At 46.1% G+C, this 22,660-nt stretch overlaps 1 protein-coding gene across 2 annotated transcripts in view; it reads right to left on the bottom strand.

Moving 5' to 3' along the window:
* LOC119457498 (GATOR complex protein NPRL2-like) overlaps window positions 1-22,660 on the bottom strand; it is a 52,326-nt gene that overhangs the window by 6,367 nt on the left and 23,299 nt on the right. For both annotated transcript variants that reach the window (XM_037719084.2, XM_037719085.2), the window contains 3 exons: window positions 15,144-15,241; window positions 9,321-9,451; window positions 7,091-7,208 (listed from right to left, as the gene is read on the bottom strand). In XM_037719084.2, the coding sequence (XP_037575012.1) occupies window positions 7,091-7,208; window positions 9,321-9,451; window positions 15,144-15,241 (347 nt within the window). The remainder of the gene's footprint in view (window positions 1-7,090; window positions 7,209-9,320; window positions 9,452-15,143; window positions 15,242-22,660) is intronic.

Here is a 22,660-nt window from a genome sequence, read left to right as displayed (position 1 = left end):
ACTTGGAGGTTCGCAAAGAGGCCAGAGTAGAAGCTAAGGTTGTGCAATGAGGAGTGGAATGAAACATGATTGGTGTAACATTATGGATTGGAGGGCAAATGGGAGACATTCTAGTTGAAAGTGGAGCAGTCTGTATAATATCGTAGAGCAGATTACTGGTGGTTTATAAGCAACGGAAAAGATGCCAAGAGAAGGAAACAAGTTGACAGTATAAAATAATGCCCTTTGTCCCTTTGAGCGAGTGCACTTGTCATTGAGTGCATTTGGCGAACCCTCTTTACTGCCATGAAGTATGTCCTCGATAGCCAGTGCTGTAAAAATAAATACCCAACGCAGAGTCTGCACAAATTCTAAGACTTTTTTTTTTTTTTCAAATGTTGTAAGCGCTCCTCGTGTGATATGCAATGAAAACTGTCATTCGTTCTCTGCTTGCCTTGGATACGATGCTGTCTTGTTTTGGCTCAGGATGATCAATGATGTTAAAAAGTCTACGACCGATCTTTCGGACATGCTCAATAATTCTGACGCTTTTGCGGCACCTCCACGTACCCTATAGAGTCAACGAGTAAGAACATCTGAAATTTCGGACGCAAAAAACCTTCGCTGTCCAATTTTCCGGACTTTTTGCCATGACCGCAGGTCCGAAACGGCATTAATCGTAGCCACCACCGCCGCCATTTTGATTCCAATCAATGCAACACCACTTTATTGCAGTTTAAACATTCATCGTCTTCATCAGCTCTTTCAGTTTAAGTTAACAATCATGATATATATAAGTTATTTCATAATATTTCACATATAGATGGCTTTGTCATAACTTTTGTAAATACTAAGATTACTAGGTTCTCAGAACTCTATAACCGTCTTCTACCTAAAGTGCACAAAAACTATAGTAAGTTCACTACCACATTTGTGGGAATCAAACTCTGGAATTCTATTTCACATACCATTAAATCATCACCCACTCACCCATTCAAGAAAGAAGTTAAGAAATATTTTACGCAACAACTCTCTTCATCCTAACAACTGACTTTTGCGATTGCAATAATAATAATTGATGTAGCTATAATACTACATGTTATATTACTCCCATTTTATTGTATTGTAAACTTGCATTGCTTGTTTATTACAGAAGTTCTCTTTGCAATTTTTTGCCTTACTAAACAGCTTCATATTTTCTTGTTTTTTCGCACTGTTCCTTATTTTTTCAAATTGTCTTTAAAGTCACCGTAACAAATGCTTGATCTATATCTAGTTTTTTTCCATTTATTTCATGTATGGGAGTCCCCTTGACAGTTTCTAACTTTGGGGTTCCCAGTGTAGTACTAATTTTGTATACAAGTCTTTGTAAAACTGACATCGTTGATGAATAAACTTGAAGCTTATCTCGCCTCCTCGAACCGGCGCTCTCGCACGCAGATCCGTTGGCAGCCGTAGCCACTAAAGCCCCTCTATACACATTTTCAACAACTGGCGCGTGGATGGAGGGGCTTTAGTAGCTACCACCACAGCAACGCTAGACCTAGCTACTTCGACGTTTGCTGCCAAGCTTTTTTCTGTTCGGTGCCGTGTTTTTCGTTGAAACAATTAGCCACTGATACCAAAGGCGCCGACTCGGCCTTTGTAATCCTCGCCAGTGTCTTGGAAGCTCGGAAGGCACAACACGTTGCATAATGCCGGATTTTGAAAGTCAGCTTCGCTTCAATACGGCAGTGTTACGCAGTGAAGCATAGTAAGAGTGGGAAGGCGCAATTGTCACGGGACAGTATGTATTCCTTAATTATACATGCGTGCACCCGCCGTCTCCTATCGCAGTTCGAGCAGCGATACGCCTAATAAGTGTACTGACAGGCTTTCAGAGCTATTTCGGGTGTGCCAGTGGAGATTTGAGCCCTTGGGGGCAGTAAAAGGCATGCATTCGTTTTTTCGGACTGCCCAGTTTTCCAGACGTTTTCGCGTCCACTAGAGGGTCTGAAAAATGGGACGCTGACTGTACTTGGATGGCCACTGGATGAAAAAAAGGTGCGACCTGCTGCGTCGCGTCGCTGTCAATGGGCGAGCGTGTCTCGGCTGAGTTGACAGTTGCGGCCGCTGTTTTTGGTGAAGGCGTCACTGCTACGGTCCAATGACACTGCTACAAGTATTCCAATGACACTGCTACAGTTGCGGCCGCTGTTTTTGGTGAAGGCGTCACTGCTACGGTACGCGAGGCAGATGCCAGTTCGTGCTACAATGTGGTTGCCTCAGGATTTATGCATGTTGATGTGCTTTTTCGTGCGCATTCTCGTGTGCTTTTTTTGTGTGATCGTGTGTGTGAGCAGCTTGCCTCATGTTTCCTGTGCTTGAGTACGGATCTTTGGTGTGCGCGTGTGTGGCAGACTGTTTTTTCTAGCGGTGTGATGCTGCAAAGCTGTTGTGTGCCGCTGCGCAACTCGAACGCGAGAAGAAACGCAACTGTAAAGTAACACGAATTCCCCTGCGATCTACAGCGTCGGGAAGCGTGGCTGAAGAATACAGTGAAACCTAAATATAACGAAATTGACAAATTCCCGAAAAACTTCGTTATATAGAGGATTTCGTTATATGCAGGTTCGTTACGAAAATTCGAAAAAGAAACGCTTACCGTATTTACTTGATTCTAACGCGCCCTCAATTGTAACGCGCACCCGTTTTCCATTTTCCTCGAAGCACTCATCCTTGGAATGTCACACCAGGTATCGGATGCGTGGACGCGTGTAATTTCGCACAAGGGCGAGGCATCGGAAACAAAGAGCGAGCGTCACGATGGCGTCGTAGCGTCGTGTGGTGTTACAGTATAACCCCGCTGTTACGTTCCCGGGGGCTGCGTTTTCCCGGCTGTTCGTTTTCGGCCGGTCCCGGCACAGCTCCCATAGAACCCAATGCATTGGTAACCCCGCTGTTGCGTCGCAACTGTGGGACCGTTCCCGCATCATACGTTGCGAACTGCCACCCCGCGCCAGCCCGAGCGGCCATTTTGACTTTTCATGTCGCTTGGCTTGGTGGCTTGACGATGGCATTGGCCGCCCAAAGTGCCGGGGGCGACAACTATGACGTATTTTCGGTTTCCGCCAGAAAAAGTATAGCCCTTGAGATCCGTATTTGCTATATAAAGATGGTGTCTATGCGTGTTGTGGCCCTAGAATTGGTTTTGGCTCATAGATATTCTGTATGAACTCCAGGGGCGAGAACGCAGTCGCCGCGCGCCGTATGCTGTATGTGCGAGGGGAGCCGACGACCGCGTCTAATCTCGCGTGCGCAAGAAAAAATGTTGCAGTTTCGCCCGAAAGGCGAAGCATCGATTGCGATAGCAAATTAGTAGAGAGCTATTCAGGGTAGGGATAGTAGTTTTATCGGCTGCATAAACTTGGACACATTGGCTTACTAACTGAATTAACAATCGTGGTGTCAGCGCACACAAAGCAAACATGAATAGATCACACTGAATGACTGCAGCCAACGACTGTCAAAACGCTGGCAGCAAGCGCAGGTTCGCGTGGTCTATCACTTCAATGGAAACTGAGCGGCGAATGCACAGCGCATAGAAAGGTCAGAGCCGTGTGGAGATAAGAGACGGTGCGGACGACTGGCATCCCCGGGCAAAGCGCAAAGGAGAAATTCTTGGCAGAGGAGAAGCTGCCCCCCTCCCCCTCTCTTCCCGCTTTGTTGCTTTTGCGTGGGAGATTGAGTGGCAAGATACGCCTTTGGTGCCGGAGCACAGCACCGCCCCGCCTCCTTCCCTCCCTCCCATACCCCCACGGTCTTTTGCGTGACGGTGACGTTTGCTTTCCGCCGAGCGTTCGCTCTCCGTGATAGCGCGAGGGGGGGGGGGGGGGTTGGGGGGGGGGTTCGCCCTCCGTGATGGCGCGCGTACCCCGCGTGTACCCCGCGCGCTTTCGCTCTTGGAATCTATATGGAACCTCACGGCGACGGCGGAAATCCGGTTGAAGTGTCCATATAATTGCTATCGCAATAAAAGCAGGGAGGAAGCGCGCCTTCTTCCGTTGCGCTCGAGGCACCAGCGAGCGAGCGAGGGGGTAGGGATAGCTGGGGCGGTGTTGTACTGTACTCTGGTATTAACTGCGTAGTGCGCGGCGGCGCGCGTTCGCGCGGGCCGTATCTTGAAAGCGATCTGCATCGGGGCAGAGTCTAGCAGTGTAGGTGTGTCGGCGGCTCGTAGCTTTGTACGTGCTGTGTGTTCTCGGCGCTCAGTTTGCGTTGAAGCGATAGACAACAGCACGAAGGTCACTTCGCTCACTTCTCCAGCCGCGCTTCCACACGCCGCCAGCGTTTGACAGCGCGCGTCTGCGCTCATCGAGTGTGATGTGTCAAAGCGTGTACCAGCGCGTCGGCAACATCAACTGGAAAAGGAGATAGTGCCGGCTTGGCGGGCTAGGCCAGTGCCGGCTCGGCGGGCTAGGCCAGCTGCAGCAAGCGGCAGGATCAGGTTTGAATGAAGGGAGGGGGAAAGGTCACGCCCGCGGCGGCAAGATCGCTGGGTTGAAGGATGCAGGCCCGCCTCGCACACGCACGCATGCACACGTGCGCTCGCTTCGCATTCCGTCGTGGCGGAGAAGGTGCTTCAGGTTGCCGCTCGCGCATAAATGACAATATTTGGGTTGAAATCTCTAGGCTGTCGGAGGGGGAAATTCGTTATATCGAGCGGGTCTCCTGCTGCCACTTCATTACGTAGAGGTCTCAAATACATGTGTTTGTATGGAGTAATGGCAGGGAATAGAAAAACTTCGTTATATCCAGGAATTCGTTATATGGAGGTTTGTTATAAGCAGGTTTAACTGTATTTCTCGCCAAGGGCCGTCGGGGAAAGGAAGCAAGTGAGAGCCAAGCGACAGGTCGCTGGTATGTTCATTACATTTTACTGAAAATGACTATAAAAAGAATACGAACATTGGGCTTGTGCTTTCGACTGCGGTTCTTGCTGTGTTTCCCGGTTATCCGCCGTACATGAAAAAAAAAAGAACTCGCAGCCCAGGAAACTTTTTTTTTTTCGAGCCCAGGAAAACAGCGGCCGCAACTGTCAACTCAGCTGAGACGCGCTCGCCAACTGGCGGCGAAGTGACGCAGCAGGCTGCACCTTTTTTATGTAAAAAGAGCCACGAATGTATTGATCAACTCCGAGCTGTCCAGAAGGCCCACGAAGCGGCGGTGAGGCTTGGCCTCCACGTCCCAACATGGGAGCGGCCCGCAGTCTTGCCTCTATAAAAACGGGGTGAAGATTCTTCCGACTACCTACCTACCTAGTAGCCGTGCCACTACCAGCTCAGAGAGAATATTGAAACGTGCGAGCGGAGTTCGGTTGAAGAGAAGAACGAAGCAGGGCTTGACCGGGTGCGGTGCCGTGGACTGTTTTCGTGGAGCGATACCTTCGCATTCATCATCTTGTAAATAAACGCGATCCATTGTTTTGAAGTCGTCTTGCAGAAACATGTAAACCCACTCCCGATTATTCGTAATAGAGCACTTCTTTTCATTTCATGTGAGTCGAGCGGGCATCCTTCATGGAGAGCATTGAGGCCCATTCTACAAGAGATTGGCACTCCTAGGGCAGACTTTTCACATATGTGGGGTAATCGGCATAAGGACTTTAATATTCAACCTGTAATGTGCAACTATAAAAGGCGTTATTTACGGCCTGATTAGAGTCAGTGTTGCGCGTACAAATGCGGCTGTGGAAACGCTTCTCCGTGAATGGCCGTACCCGAGCAGTGGCGCCAAAGCGGGCGCGAGGCCCGAGACGCCGTTTCGGTGCCACGCAACCTTTTCTATTTTTATCCAGCGGCCGCGGTACTTGATTTCCATCCAAGTTTATAGGTGGTGTCCAAAGACTGCGCCCTGTAGGTAACAAATGCAGATCTTAAAGCCATGCATTTGCTGGCTGAATGCGGTGGAAGCAATTGTGGGAGCCGGAGGCGCGTCTTAGACATCTGGTTTCGGACACCACCTGTGCTGTTAATGCGACTAGCATTCTTAGAGTGCTTGAAGCACTTTCGGGGGTACATTTCAGGGTCGATACATTGCTTCAATGCTAATTGCATTAATGTCGACATTCATCGTGAAATGGGTTCTGCTGGAATTTTATTTTGCAGACATTGCTAAAATAACAAATATATGTACCCACTGATTCAACCATTGCCATCAATTCCAAAGGGTGCTTTTCTAGGGCGATGAAAGTGACACTCGGGGTGCTGAAGTGCACTTGCTCAACATGACACTAAATTTGTCCCTGTGGCACAGGTGCGATGAAAATACGAAATTCGCAGACAGAGCATGGAGTGGGATAACTGTGATCTCCAATTGGAGATCGCTTTTGTCCTGCAGTGGACCTAATTATGTTGATGATAAAAGCCTGATGGGCAACACTTGTGAAACTTAACTGCACAGTCCAGTGTGTATTACCTTGGGAACAAACCTTATCGCATGCTTGATGCCCAGAAGACCTCATTAAAGCTGACCCAGTGGATGCCAAGCAAAACAAGTTCCCCCTTTCCCAAGCATAGTTCGTTAATAGCTCAAACATGACCAGATAAAATGCAGAGCAGATGAGTTTACTGCCATGGACCATGGTATATTAAAAGGAATTCGATTCTGGAAAATGAGAGGTCCATTTGAGCCCATCAAATACCCGAAATGCTTCACATTATTGATTTAACATTTCGAGAATGGCAGTCCTGAAAAATAAAACGGTAGACAGTATGGATCAATGAACACTACTAGCAAGTGAAGGCAATGGTGTTGCCGCTATGAATGGGAAGAGAAAAATACAATAACTGTTAAGGTATTCAATCTCTTTTGAAGAGGATGGGGCAGCGATGCATGATGTGCCTTTCTTAACTGCAAGGACTTCGTTAATGTGCTGTGCATCACAACAGTTGTATCGTCTGCAACTTAGTCCCGTTTTTCCACACTGCTGTCTGCACACTTTGGATGACTATGTATTGAACTATTTAACTAACTACAATTGGCAACACCTTGTACAAAAGCACTAAGATGTAGACTGCCAGGACTCAGCCTGTGATAAAACAACAGATCAGCATTTTGTTTTATCTAATACCTTTCGTCTATTCCGAGGCTGTGTGGATTAGTCCGGGCACAGACATCCCGAACACTGTTGCTCAGGTGAAAACTGCAGTACATCTCGAATATCGACCTAAACGTTGGCCTTGGTCGACCTAAAACAACAAAAAAGTCATTTTAAATGTGGGGTTTAACGTCCTGAAACTGCACAGTTATACGAGGCTCTATGGTGGAGGGCTCTGGATTAATGCTGAACAGATCCTTAACGCACACCTAAAGCATTGGTGCATCCCACTCTCATCAGAATGCAGCCACTGTGGCTGCGATCACAGCTGCTTCATTCATTGCGCTCAGCAGCGCCACACCACTGAACCACCATGGTGGGTAAATTGAGCAGAAACCATCGTTGATGATTATCTAAATAAGCGAATAGCTGCACACGTCTAGAAAGCTATTCGCTTTATTAAATAACGGATGATGCACTTGAAGGAGTGTACTTGTTGCAGGGAGAACATTTAGGTAGAACTTGTTCCACTGCACGATTTCGTGGTGAGAATCGAGTCGTTAACCTGCACATGGCCTTAGGTGCAGCATCTGTAGGTGGCTTTACGTAATGTGTCATCTCTAGCGGTGCAGTGTGGAAGGCAACTGCCATCCTCCCTTCATCCTTGTCGAGCGCTCCACTGCAGCAGCCAAACCTTCAGACGCCACACGTATGACACCTCAAAGAGCTAGTTGGCATTCGGCAACGAATGCACCACTCTGCAACTCGGTTGCGTGACAGCATGTGCTCTTTGCATCAGCGCTTTTTCTTGGAAAGTCTCCAACTAACCATGAAAATGGGCAAAAGAGGCAAGCAACACCATTCAAATTTGCAAATTGGAAATGACATGTACAGACGACTGATAATCTGTTAATGACTGATCAACTCCTTATCGCCGCCCTAAGCCTGCTATGGCATACAGCGTCACACGGCTGCTTACTTGTAGTAGTAGCAGCAGCCAACAGCTGCACCATCACCTTGTCACTTTTTCGCGGTCAAGTCGGCCATTGAATTTGTTTGGGATTCCTTTTGAGAGAGCTGCTGTAGTGCACACGAGGTGCCCAGGCACATGCTCCTTTTAAATCCTTGTTTGCGTTTTGTGGCACAACTTTGAAAAGCAGCAAAATAGCTAGAAACAATGTACTAGTGAGCTGTAAACGGTTTATTACGGTGTTTTCAAATGTGATGCACAGTTTCACATTTAAGCTTACGCAATTATGCATGTTAATTTAGGGAATTATTTTTTTACTAATTAGCTAATCAATCGTAATGGGGCAAATTCCTGTTTGGGCAAGGCACCTGCTAACAGAACACTGTCAGTCCCATTCTCGTATATTGAAGCACTTTTTCTTTAAATAGCTTGGTCTGCTTTATAATGCTTTAAAATAATAATCATAAAGTCTGTTTGCCCAAGATACATCTTTGGTTATTGTTTACTGACATTGGATTCAAGAAGTAAGAGAAGGAAGCACAAACAGATGAAACTGATGCACAGAGAACCGACGGAACGCTGCTAGTGAAACTCGCCTTTACGGTGTCCTGGCTGTGCGAGAAATTGCCAATCTATTTCTGTACCTCGTCCTGGCATTCCCATGCACACAACAGCACTGCATCACCCCCAGTTTTCTTTCTCTGTAACTACAACGAACCTAATGCCTCCACCTTTGACGTTTCCTTTGAAAATTACTAGATTGCAATTGTGGCACTGCAGTCATTCAACCACCATTGGAATTGTGGGTAGTATGTGACGATCTGGAATGGCTCCGTTGAGAAAGCAAACTGCAGCTTCTCTTGTTCTCTGTGGGTCAGCTGTATTGCGTGATAGTTGAACATTTATTTAGAGCAGTGCAGTGTTTTGCATTGACTACTATTCACTACTATGTTTTGTCATGTAATTTGTATGCACAAGTCTCTACTCTTCTAATATGCATGGCGCCGGATCTGCATGGCTTTTAGGCAGCAACAGTCGCCATGGGTGACATATTATTTAAAGACTTCTTCTTACTTGCAATGTTCAGAAAACAACACCATGGTAAAATTCATTTCAATGCAGCAAACTCGGGTCGCAATATTAGGTTTAAGATGCAACTCGGAATGTTTTTTTGAAGACAAAGTTTTGACAATCATTCCCATGCTGAATAGGAATCGATTCCTCTCTAGTAGTTTTAGTACCTACTCTTTCACCTAACTCCCACACCCTGGCAATACACAGGAGTCAAATTACCTTGTCTTGCAACGTAGGAAATGCACTCCTTTTGAACAAGTGTATCTGTAGCAAGTGTCCTGATCTCTGGTGTTGTCGCATATACGGCAGAGTAGAGGAACAAAGGAATCAGCTGCACTATGCCATAATACCTGCAATGACAAAAAAAAACATACATCTAAATGTATAACTTTATACCACAATGCATTAGTGCTCCATGAACAGTCATTACATATTTGTAAACCAAAATGTACTAGCCCTGCGCAGTCTCTGCAGGTGCACATCGCATATATCTGTAGATGACTGCTACTTCGTCGCTACAACAGCCCTTGGTAATGGTTTTTGAAGTCCTCAAATGCAACGAGGCATTTACTTGCATTGATAGATGAATCTAGCCTAGTGAGAACTGCAGCTGTTGCCTCAGTTGAGGCTTGTTAGTGGGCTCCGAATCAGAGTTAACGAATAGCAGCACAAACTGATGAGACGAGTAGGCGACACACACATGCGCCAACTTGCAACTGCTTTTATTTGCAGAAGTGCACGAAATATGACACACAAAAATAAAGAAACATATTGCACACACGTGTTTAATGCTTAATCGGAACAGGCAGGTGCATAAATGAAAGATTAGACAAGCACTATTATAATGTGAACTCCGCCACTTTCGGACATTTTGGAATACACTGCCAAGATTGTGGATGTGTACCACATTTTGACTGTATGAGAGTGCTTAGCTCTGGAAAGGTGACAAGAGTATTAGTTGAAGCAACAAAGATAGATAAACTGGATGACGCATGTGCAAGCATGGCATTCCTGATGCTGACTGAAAAAAGTAATCATTTCTTGGTGTGTATGTTTAGAGCACATAAGCAGTTCTGATTAGGCGGCAAACACGTGCACGTGATTGTTATATTTGTTGCTTTATTTTTGCGCATCACATTTATGCTATATATTTTGCACGCTTCAGAAAAATAAAAGTAAGTTGAAAATAAAAGTCTGCACGTCGCCTACTCGTCTCTGTTATTCGCTCACTATGTTACCTCAAGCTCTCTATGGTTTCATCACACAGATGGCAGCAAGTGATGTGTCACTATACCTACAGCGCTTTGTTTGATTAAAGCCAACTGTGAAAAATCACACTGTTAGCAGAACCTGTGCATATCGTATATAGCATTCAGTTAAGACCTGCGGGAAATGGTGCATTCATCTATTCACAGCAAGGGCTTTGCAGCAAAATGGTCCAAAGGCTTGCATGCATAATGTGTGATAACAGGCTGTCACAACAAGTTCACCTTGAACAGACTGCTTTGAAATATGGCATCGATTCACTTTTGCTAAAGCTCATGGCTATATTAAGTGCCATAAAGTTGCATGCATCTCTTGGCGACTTGACAAATAAGGCACTTAAAGGGCCCCTCAACAGCAAATTTTCTTGATACTTTTTTATTGGTCATACGCTTGAGTTGTTACATGCCTTCTAGGGAGCGTTCTACCACAATACTTCTTCAAATTGGTCCATTATTAGCAGAGATAGAAATATTTCAAGTGTCTCGAACCGATAATTTCAGGAAGTGAGCTTCACTGCCAACATCGACACTCTCACTACTTGCCCCGTCTAAAAATAGACATGCTCAGTCTAAAAATAGACATGCTCATGTTTATTTTTCACTGGTCGATCTGGATTGGGTTGCCCCGTGCCGGTATTTGTTGATCTCGCGTGGATTCAACACTCTGCTTCTAGATCGACCAGTGGAATTCAAAATTAGACACAAATGACCATAGCCCAAATAATTTCATCTGCATTTGCCTGGAAAACTTACTAGTATGCAAGGAACACACTGAGCACGTGCAATGTACCTGAGGACATGCAACATCTGTTAGGTGACTGCAGTCCTTACTCATCAGACAATCTCTGGAGGTCTTGCTGCACTTGCACCACAATTCAAGCTTGCAACTGCAGGGGGTTCTTGATGTGTGGAGAAGCACTACTCTGCGCTTTGCATCCTTGAAAAAGCAGTCTCTTGATAATAATTTTTTGTTGTATTTTTCGTGCCTGGGATAGCATGCAAAGTCAGCAGTTCTCTCTCGGTGTCGGGGCTCCCAAACAAGCAGAGCTCTTGTCTGTGTGGCTCTCCTAACGCTTAACACTCTTGTCCTCTCTCTCCTCATCTGTGGATCATGCAGCCTGGCAGGAACTATGTGCCATGCACGCAGCCCTATGCCTGACACTCATCCTATGCAAACATGCTGAGCATGCGATCGGCACCACACAGCACATTCCAAGCTCTGTTGACTGGGAAAAGAAAGTAGCAAGGGATATACAGTTAAACCTAAACATAACGAAGTCGGTAAAATCGGCAATTTGCTTCGTTATATCGAAATTTCGTTGTGTTGAAATTCTACCTTTTATGCTAATAAAGTACAGTCACCGGTCAATTTTTACATGGAAACAGGCCGAAAAATTTTCCGAATTATCGGGCAATCGAAAAAAGCAAATTTGAATGAGAAAACAATTCATTTGGTTGAATTTGGGAGTCAGCGACGAATGATACGGTTTCATGCCACATCGACGATATCTTCACATCGGCGGTACGAATTAAGTGAAGCCAGCCACGCTTTCCCGTCGCGTCCACTCCGGCCTCACGGCTGATACCGTCGCCCGCACTAGGACGACGCTATCATGAAAAGCGCCAACAGCGGCGAGCGAATGCTTCGTGTGCCTCTCGTTTCAGTGGGATTCCGAAACTGGAGATCACGCAACCTCCTATACTAAACGCGAGAGAAGACGGCTTACGTGATCCCACGCTGTCTCGGCATGCCCACTAATTGTACAAGCGGCAGATCACCTCTAAAACTGTGTGAGAGACTGCCAGGGTTCGTACAGGTTTCCAAGGCAAAAATTCAAGGATATTCCAGGACTTTCCAGGACCTGCCACAGGTTTTTCAAAGACTCAAAGCGGCATCCAAAGTAGGATTTCTTTATTCTAACATTCCCAAAAATGACTAGTTGTATTGCACTTATAATAAATAAATGTATATCACAATTACAATAAAAGTGTCTAGCCTTGATAAGTTAACACAAAATGAACGCTTACAACAGCGGCTGAGATTTCTCCAGTATAGGCTGGATAAATCACCAAAAACATTCATAACATTCAGCATAGGGTTATTGCACTAAAATAAAAAGACATAAATGCATATCCCAATGATGTTAATAATGTCTAGCCTTGATCACTTTGCAAGTTCACAACACTACCAAAAAAATAGTTCGCAAAACCCAATGAATGCTTCCAACAGCTATTCTGACTTTTCCAGCATTAACTTGGAAAGTTTACCGAACGTTTCCAAACCATTCGGTGTAGTCTTGCTACACATCCATTAAATTATAACAAACAGATGTATATTGCAATTTGTAAAACATGCCTTGTCTTGATCATTTCTCAAGTCCGCAATATCAAAAGTTAACACAACGAACACTCACAACAGCTGCTCAGGCTTCTGCAGTATTAGCTGGGTTGGTTCATCTATAACATTTCCAAAACATTCAGCATACCGTATTTTCCGGTGTATAAGACGCGTTTTTTTTCTTAATTTTTCGTCGGTGTGTGTTATAGAACGGTGCGACCTATGTACGTTCTTTTTTTGTTCTGAAAAACTGCCGTCAAAATCGGATCCGATGTTATGGCCAAATGAAGTGCGCTGGTTGACTTAATTGCTACGAGTTCTGTGCGTGCTATCGAGGTGCCAGGTTCTTGTGATCGAGTTCCAGAGGGCCATGCGAGAAGGATAGAGCAGCAACGCATGCGGCTGTAGGCCGACCGCAGCCGATCGACCCCGAAGTCGTCGCATCTGCAGATCGCTGTCAAGATATGGCGCACGCCGCTGCGCAAACTATGCAGTTGCTACGCAGTGCTAACTTCGCGCGCGCTATCACGGAGAGCGAACGCACGGCCGAAAGCAAACGCGACCGTCGCTCGAAAGGCCGTGGGGGTATGGGAGGGAGGGAGGCGGGGCGACGCTGTGCTCCGGCACCAAAGGCGTATCTTGCAATCGGGCGTACGAGCCACTCAATCTCCCACGCGAAAGCAAGAAAGCGGGGAGGCAGCGCGGGAGGGAGGGGGGGGGGGGGGCGCAGCTCTGCCAACGACTCCGTTCGTACTTTGCCAGGCTTTGGCCGTCGCCCGCACGGTCTCTTATCTCCGCACGGCTCTGACCTTTGTATGCACTGTGCATCCGCCGCTCAGTTTCCTTTGAAGCGATAGACCGCACGAACCTTGCCCGCTGCGGCGGCTGCGATTGCTGCCAGCGTTTTGACAGTCGTTGTCTGCGGTCATTAAGTGTGATCTATTCATGTTTGCTTGTGCGCGCTGACACCACGCTTGTTAATTCAGTTAGTAAGCGGATGTGTCCAAGTTTATGCAGCCGATAAAACTACTATCCCTACTCCGAATAGCTCTCTACTAATTTGCTATCTCAATTAATGCTTCGCCTTTCGGGCGAAACTGCGACGTTTTTCAAATCGCTTACCGAAAGAACAGGAGCGTCTTGTATACCAGTGCGACTTATATGCGTTTTCTTTTTCTCCGGAAAAACTGCCGCTTTGAAGGGTGCGTCTTATACAAAGGTGCGACTTATAGAACGGAAAATACGGTAATGTTATTGCACTTATATTATCATAAATAATATTATAACAAAACCTCCACCCAAAGGCACTGAACATCAGTGGTAAAGTTGCTCCACTATAGCTCTCTTTAGCTTCACTAGCTTCACCCCGCGCGCAAGAGTGAAAGTGGGAAAAGGCAGACCAACGGGCAAGGAGTGAAACGAACGATAGGGTGAGGAAAGCAGCATAAACACTGCCAGCCGAGGCAGCACCGAAGCGCAGCACGGGTCTCTCGCTCCGTTCGCGGTTTGACACGGTGAAGCCTTTTATTTTTTCCGTGCAGTTCTGCAAAACCGAACCATGTGTACTCGCGCCGGTGTATTGTTTCGGACATGGGGAGTTTGTCAGATCGACGCCGATCTACAACAGAAAGGAGGTCGCAATGTCAATATCAGAGTGCATTGCTCACGAAATTCAAGGATATTCAAGGACAGAAAAAATTCCAGGACTTTTAAGGGCCTCGAAAACGCACTTTTCAATTTCAAGGGTTTTCAAGGATTTCAAGGACCTGTACGCACCCTGGACTGCGTATATGCTCAGCCGCGCTTACAGCCAGCCATGCGCAGCCACGGCTGAGACGCGTGCCAAGCTACCCCCCTACTTCCAACCCCTCGCACGCGCTTGATCGTGTTACCACGAACTCGCTCCCCTCCCCCTCTTTCCCTTTGATCGCGAGAGAAGGCGGCGCTCGTGAAGCCACCATCTTTCTTGTCTCACCCTCGAACGCTTTCACTCGCACCTAAACCACATAGTGCATGGGGCGCGACAGCATCTTATCGCACGCTTTCACTCACACTTAAAGCACATAGTGCGCGGGGCGCGATGGGATATTATCGCACTTGGACTTTATACGTAACTTCGGCGGTCGCTCTTGTTGCACGGAGCGTGATTTGAGAAGGTGCGTTCGAAAGCAGCCGCTTGTAATTCAATAAATCTGCGTCGGCGGAAGTTTGCATTTATTGTCTTGGTATTTCTTTGCGGTGGCAGTAAAATTTCATTATATTGAAATCTCGTATAAACACACTTCGTTAGATTTAGGTTCTGAATACATGGTGTTCTATGGACAAGAAGTTGTAAAAAGTTAAATACTTCGTTATATCGAGGTTTAAGTGTACTAGCAAGGTTATAATGTAAATGCCAAAACATCAATGAAAATAAATAATTGCCGTCGGAGCACTCACAGCATATTTCTGATGCACTCTTTGACTAGGCTAACTTCGACGTCGGCTTCAACTGCAATCTTGGCCACATGCCTGAAGCCATCAATGTATGGCAGGATCTGAAATAACCAGGAACAGAATTTACTCCCACTGCAAGAATAAAGGACAGGCAAAGTAAACTTAAATGCCGATACATTAGTCAGTGTGGACCAGGTGTCGGCAGGCTTATTCATTAAAGGGGCCCTGCAACACTCTTTGACCATGGTAAATAAATCGTACAAGACGCAAGAGAATGCTTCCGTGAACACCTGAGCGAAATATTACTCGATTACATGCAGTGGGGAATGCACAATGCCTCGGAAAAAATTGGTCATGCTTTCCTATGGCTCCGTCAAACCCCTGCGATCTAAACTGCACGTAACGATGCCACGGCACCCTCGCACGGCTATTGGCTAGACGTGTGAAAACGTTGCAAGCAATATTTATGAATGCTCACAAAAGTGTCTGCAACGTTAAGAATGTTAATGACACTTGATGCGCTTGACGTGATGTTCAGTGGGCGCCCTGTTTGGCCATAGCCTCCGCAGTGCATGCCATTGAAGAAGGAGTACGACTGAGGGGACAAAAGGTCGTGACCTTTTAATGCTGCTAACTCCGCTTCTACTGTACGCTCTGGAAAATCTATTGCTGCAAAATATTTCTAAAATTGCGTCCTTTCATTTGAAATGCTTTGCATGACTTCAATAAAGTGTTGCAGGGCCCTGTTCTAAACGCCAAATCAGTTGCACAAAACAAGTGACAATGCCATGTGAAGAGCTCGTGATGTAATTTCTACCGTGAAGAACATTTTTGTCTGCACAAGAGATGACAATAATGCTGCCAAGAAAGTCTCGCTAGCAATTATGCATGACCATTCTCACTAACTGTTTGCCAGGCATCACCGTGTTGGAGACAAAATGATACGTCTGCTCAAAGCAGCGAATGCGGCTCACTAATATTCCAGAAATCTGGCAGATCTCGCAGTTTAGCACAGCAGCAAGGAAAATTTCTAATGCAAAAGAAATGTCATGTCATCATCATCACCCTAGAGAATAAAGGCCTCCCCCACTATCTCCAATTAGTTCCGTCTTATGCCAGCTGACATCACCTGCAATTTACCTAATTTCATCACACCACCTATTTTTCGGCTGTCCCGAACTACACTTCCCTTCTTTTGGCTCTCGTAAGACCACCTGCCCAACTCCATTTCCTCAATTAATTCTGGGGTTCGTATGTGCCAAAACCACGATTTGATTATGAGTTGTGCCATAGTGGGGCAGTCCGGATTAATTTTGAAGTCCAGGGGATCTTAAACGTGCCCCCAGTGCACAGGACATGGGTGTTTTTGCATTTCGCCCCAGTCGAAATGTGGCCGACGCGGCCGTGATTTGATCCCGCGACCTCGTGCAACGCAACAGCATAGCCGCTAAGCCATCGCGGCGGGTTCTATTTTGTGGGGACCGAGGTGCCTCCCCACGCCTCGCCCCACAGCTTGTGCGTTGTACTTGGCTCGATCTCCGGGAACCGCCGCCGTAACGGCAACATGGCTGACGCGGCTAGCGTGGCGGAGCTAATTTCCCGTGCAAACCGTGCTTCTTCCTCCCGGGGTCGAGTCACCGCGCGAGCAAACGACACCGGAACGAGCCCTGGTTAGCCTCCCGAGTGGCACCCTCTCCACCCGAGCTGCCTTTGGCCGAGCGCTTCATCGCCGTGGCAGTCTTAGCAGGGTTGCCAGATTTGGCTACTTTGCGCCAAATTGGCTACTTTTGAAGGCTCGTGGTGGGAAAATTTTCGGGTTGGCTACTTGGCTACTTTCTGGCTACTTTTACAATCAACATTTTTCTATAAGCAAACGAGACAAAATATTACAAATGTCATAATTCGCAGTACTTCGCCTCTTATGACATACACGATGTGCAACGACCATCCTCACCATGTGTATTTGGAAGGGAGGACGTAACTGCCACCTTGCAACCGTTGAAATTCATTCAACAGGAACACCTTCTGGATCATTTCATGGAAGGTCTCGTTTTATAGTTGATCGTTCAGAAAATTATTTGGTTGAAACAGGAGTTTTACTACAATTCAATGATGAATTTGAGTAAACGCATGTGAGAACACATTGATATATGGCTATAAAAACTACTAAAACCCTTTTCTTAAATGATATGAAATGCTGACTAGTATATGATATCTTTTTATAGTTGATTGCTCAGAAAATTATTTGGTTGAAACAGGAGTTTTATTACAATTCAATGATGAATTTGAGTAAATGCATGTGAGAACACATCAATATATGGCTATAAAAACTACTATAACACTTTTTTTAAGTAATATGAAATCCTGACTAGTATATGATAACCCCTTGCAAAGTTGAGATATGGCACAGGGTTACATTGACGAATGACTAAAGAGTGAGAACTGTGCAAACGACATATTCGCTCGTGCTCGAGTTCAGCGACAACTACATACGTTTACTTAATAATTTTTACAGAGATAACAATTCCTGGATACGAGTACAGAGCCACCAGGTTTAAATTGAGCCCCAAAGTCACGTTTTAAATATGTCGAAGGGCACTAAACATTACAGCTCCAAAAGGAGTTCATAATCGGCTACAGCAATGTTTTCTTTTTGGGTGATTGGCCATGGCGGCAGCCTGACGACATTTTTGGCTACTTTTTAAGCACAAACAATCAACTGGCTACTTTTCTGGATACTTTTCGCGATTTCCTGGCTACTATGACTTGGCAACCCTGGCGGCAGATGCTCACAGGCCCGCAATGAGCTGGTTACGTAGGACCTTTGCTCTCGCGACTCCTGGTTCTCGCGCTCGTTGGACCGCTACCCAGTTCGCCCTAGAGCAGCGCGCGCGCGTAATCGATCAGTCTTGCAGTGAGCCTTTGCCTGTAAGCGCCATGACTGTTGCACGGTGCTGCATCTTGGGTTATTAAACCCGCATTTGTTCGCGATCTCGCTCCGGAGCCTTCTCTGCGCTGTGTCGGAGAGTCGTCGAACCTTGCCGTAGCGCCTTTATGCATTGCGGAGTGGAGAAGCGTCGTGCCCTTTCCTGACCGTCACTTGTAGGGTGAGCCTTGTGCGAACCAATCTCCACAATTTCCTCCTCTTAGTGTCAACTAGAATATTTGCTACTCTAGTTTGCTCTGTAATCCACAATGCTGTCTGCTTAGCATGCCTGGAATCTCTCGTTCCATGGTTCATTGCATGGTCCTTAACTTCTTCTCAAATTTTTTTGTCAAATGTCCAAGTTTCTGCCCAATATGTTAGTGAATGCAATGATTGTACTCTTTTCAAGGATAACAATAAGCTGCTGGTTACGACTGGGCAATGCCTGTCATATGTGGTCCATCTTGTTTTTTTCTCCCATAAATATTCTCATGATCAGGGTACCGTGTGACTAACTGGCCTAGATAAACATACTCTTGAACAGAGTCTAGGGGCTGACAGCCAATCACAAATTCTCACTCACTTGCCACTATTGAACATTATGAAGTGTGCAACGATGGGCTAGTTGGTTAAGCATGATGCATAAAAAGGTGGAAACGGCGCAACATACAGAAGAAGAAACACACACCACAGGCACCCGATTACGTTGGTCTTCTGCACATTAATCTTCAGACCTACTCTTACACTTTGTCAGCCGAGGTATTCACTCATTGTTGCAAGTAATCTCTATCATTGCTGAACAGGAAAATGTAATCTGCTAAGTTGTTGAGGTACTCGCCACTGATCCTCGCTCCTAACCCTTCCCAGTCTAACAAATCTTCTAAGCGTGCATTGACCAGCATTGAAGAAATTGTGTCTCCTTGCCTAACTCCTTTCTTTGTCGGCATTTCTTCACTTTCTGTGAAGAATTAAGGTAGCTGTTGAATCTTTACAGATACTTGTCAAGATATTCACATACGTTCCTGGACTCTGACTACACAATGTGCCTCCATAACTACTGGTATCTCCACTGAACCAAATGCCTATTCATTATCTATGAAAGCCATATAGAGAGGGCGGTTGTACTCCGCAGATTTCTCAATTACCTGATTGATGGCATGGACGTGATCTATTGTTGATACCCTTCCTGAAGTCAGCCTGTTCTCTGGGTTGACTCAAGTGTTGCCCTGATTCTATTGGAATTTACCTTGGTGAATATTTTATACAACACTGAATGCAAGCTAATAGGCATCAAGTTCTTCATAGTGTGTATCTTCTTATGGATTAGTACAACATCGGCATTCTTCAAACTCTCTTGTATACTTCAAGTCTTGAGGCATTGCAAATTAAAGGTCTCAAGCCTTTCGAGTACATGATCAAAGTGACTGTCATTCCACTTTTCCTGTCACATTTTCTCTGGTCATGTCTTGCAAACCTCAATGCTAGTCACACATGGAACTACTTCTGTTACATGGCTACTCTGGGCATTGTACAGTTCTTCATATAACACATCTGCTGCCTTAAATATATTGCCGAAACTGCTGATGACATTGCCCTGCTTATCCTTCCGAGTAGATCTTTTTCTTTACAACACCAAGTTTCCTTCTAATTTCATGCTGCCATATTTTTTACTGCTTCCTCAATCTTTCTGATGCTGTTATTTCAAACATCACTTATTTTCTTCCTGTGCATCATATAAACTTTGAGAGTTCAGCCAATTCTACCTTATCTCTGGAGTTAGACATTTTCATCTTTCGTCGTTTCTTTGTTAGGTTACACTAGTACTCTACCTACGCACTAGTACGATGGCATTGGCCGCCCAAAGTGCTGGGGGCGACATTTATTACGTATTTTCGGTTTCCACCAGCAAAAGTATGGCCTTTGATATCCGCTTTTGCTATCTAAAGATGGTGTCTATGACGCGTTGCGGCCCTAAAATTGGTTTTGGCTCATAGATGTTCCGTATAAAGTCCAAGGGCGATGCCGTCGCCGCGCGCCGTATGCATTCTTTCGCGCGCGAGACGCAGTCGTCGGCTCCCCTCGCACGCTTTCACTCGCACATTCAGCATACGCCGCCGCGCGCCGTATGCTGTATGTGCGAGTGAAAGCGTGCGAGGGGAGCCGACCACCGCATCTTGCGCGCGAGAGAAAAGCAGGGAGGAAGCGCGCCTCCTTCCGTTGCGCTCGAGGCACCAGTGAGGGAGCGAGGGGGGGAGGGTGGTAGCGGGCAGCGTTGTGCTCTGGCATCATACTGCGCGGCGGCGCGCGCACGGTCCCGCGGGCCGTATCTTGAAAGCGATCTGGTGGGGGCAGATTCTACGCAGTGTAGGTGCGTCGCGGCTCATGGCTTTGTGCGTGCTGCGTGTTCTCGGCGCTCAGTTTGGGTTGAAGCGATAGACAACAGCACGAAGGTCACTTCGCTCGCTTCTGCAGCGGCGCTTAACTGCGTGTGTCCGCGCTCATCGAGTGTGATGTGTTCATGTTTGCCTGTGGGCGCTGACACCATGTTTGTTAATTAGTTAATAACCGAATGTTTACATGTTTATACAGACGATAAAACTACTATTCTTACTTTGTATAGCTCATCGCAATCGATACTTCGGCTGTCGGGCGAAACTACTTTTTGTCGCACAGAAGAATTAAAATAATATTGTGTGCAGTTCGACACTACTCCCATTTCTCAATTTTTTCTGTTTCCTGGCTCTTGCGTTTCCCGGCTCATACGTTTTTTTTTTACGGTCCCATGAAAAACGTAACAGCGGGGTTCTACTGTACTACCTAAGCACTAGTATCATCTTGTTACTATGTTGTGAATGATATGCTATATGTCTGCTCACAACATTGACTGCTGTTTGTTAATGTTCCAGGAATTGTGCAAACGATGCCACTTAAGACAGCAGTAAGACAAATTTTCAACACGAAAGCAACTAAATAGATCCAGTAACCTGAGGTATCAGTGTTTTGTGAGTGTGTCACGAGTTGTACCTAATATTCCTGTTTCTGAAATAACATTTCAAAAGAAAAAAGGTTATGAGGTAGAACAACGGAAGAAGCCAATGGATGCTGCACTGCTTCAGTGTTGCTACCACTATGTTTCTGTGCTGATGTCACTGTGTATAACTAAGCTGTTTGTTTGCTACCCTGCCACAGAAGCAGCACGACTTAATTGCAACGTGGCCACCCCACCAGTAATCCTTCAGCCTCCCATTTCTGACCATGGCAATATCATGAACTCTGTAATCTGCCTCTTTAATTCTTTCAGTGCAGCAGCCCAGCTCAGCTCATCGACGTTATAAGCTATTTAATTATATAAGTACACTAAGACATTACAGTGACGTGTCAATGTAACCAAAACTACTCAGTAAAGAAATGTGTTTCTTCACACACCCACCTTCTCGATTCATTCTTTGCAAATGAGCGATATAAATGCTAACTGAGCGGGACACCTTGGCCCTCAGCAGCTGTGGAACAGCACTCTAGCTACAATAGAGCAAGCACACGCTTTTCTTCGTCTATATAAACACACCAAAAGGATAGGTGCTTTGGTGGCTATGGGGACATCTCTACCCACTAGAGAGGGGGGGGGGGGGGAGAGGAAAAAAAGAAAACAGTGGGTTTCCAGCGGCACCAGGATTTGACCCCAGCACTTCCCGCATATGAGGCAGTTTGTTATATTATGCAGCAACCACAAGGAGGCACACAACACTGAATACCGCTCACAATAATGGAATCACAAACAAGACTAGCAAGCTTTATGACATCCGAATGGTTACTGCTTGATTAATGTAGGCAATGGACCTATGGTGCTAAAGCTTTATGACATCCGAATGGTTACTGCTTGATTAATGTAGGCAATGGACCTATGGTGCTAAAGCTTTATGACATCCGAATGGTTACTGCTTGATTAATGTAGGCAATGGACCTATGGTGCTAATGCTATGGTTTTAACTTGGAGTTACGTCCCTTCTAAACAGAATAGAAAAAAAAAAAAAGACATTGGCAGCCAGTCTTGTTAAAGGGTTCCTGAAACGGCTTAGACAAACTTTGTAGACGTGCAGGGTGCAGCTACAGTGAAACATTCGCTCCACAATGTAGGTAAAGCATCTCACATTAATTGATGATTACAAGCTACCCTCCCCCCTAGCCATGCTTATTCTCCTCAACTCGTTCGCCAAACAATGGGGCTACGCTCCGCTTTCACTGGCTCTGCGTCATGATGTGACGTCGCGTCTTCTTCCACTTGTCTTGGAGCCAGTGCACAAAGCCTCTCCAACCTCCCTGCTAGCCACCTAGCTGTCAATCCCCAGCAAGAGCTATCCAAGCAGCGTGCGTTGCGAGCATTCTGTCACAGCACTGAGCGTGTCCAGTATTCCGGTAACCACAGGCGAGCTGGGCGTTTTGGCGGATGGGCGGAGGCGTAAACTAAAGCCTCTCCTTCATCACAACTATCTATCGTTGTGATGAAGGAGCTTTAGCGTAGACGTACGTGAGCGGCCTGATCGGCCTGCATGGTCCAGCCACCTGGTGGTGCAGAGCGTAACCAGCCATAGCACAG

Source organism: Dermacentor silvarum, chromosome 7, assembly GCF_013339745.2.
Source record: "Dermacentor silvarum isolate Dsil-2018 chromosome 7, BIME_Dsil_1.4, whole genome shotgun sequence".
Lineage (NCBI taxonomy): Eukaryota > Metazoa > Arthropoda > Arachnida > Ixodida > Ixodidae > Dermacentor > Dermacentor silvarum.
The sequence above is the reverse complement of the archived record's forward strand: the minus strand, read 5'-3'. Positions and strand labels throughout refer to the sequence as shown.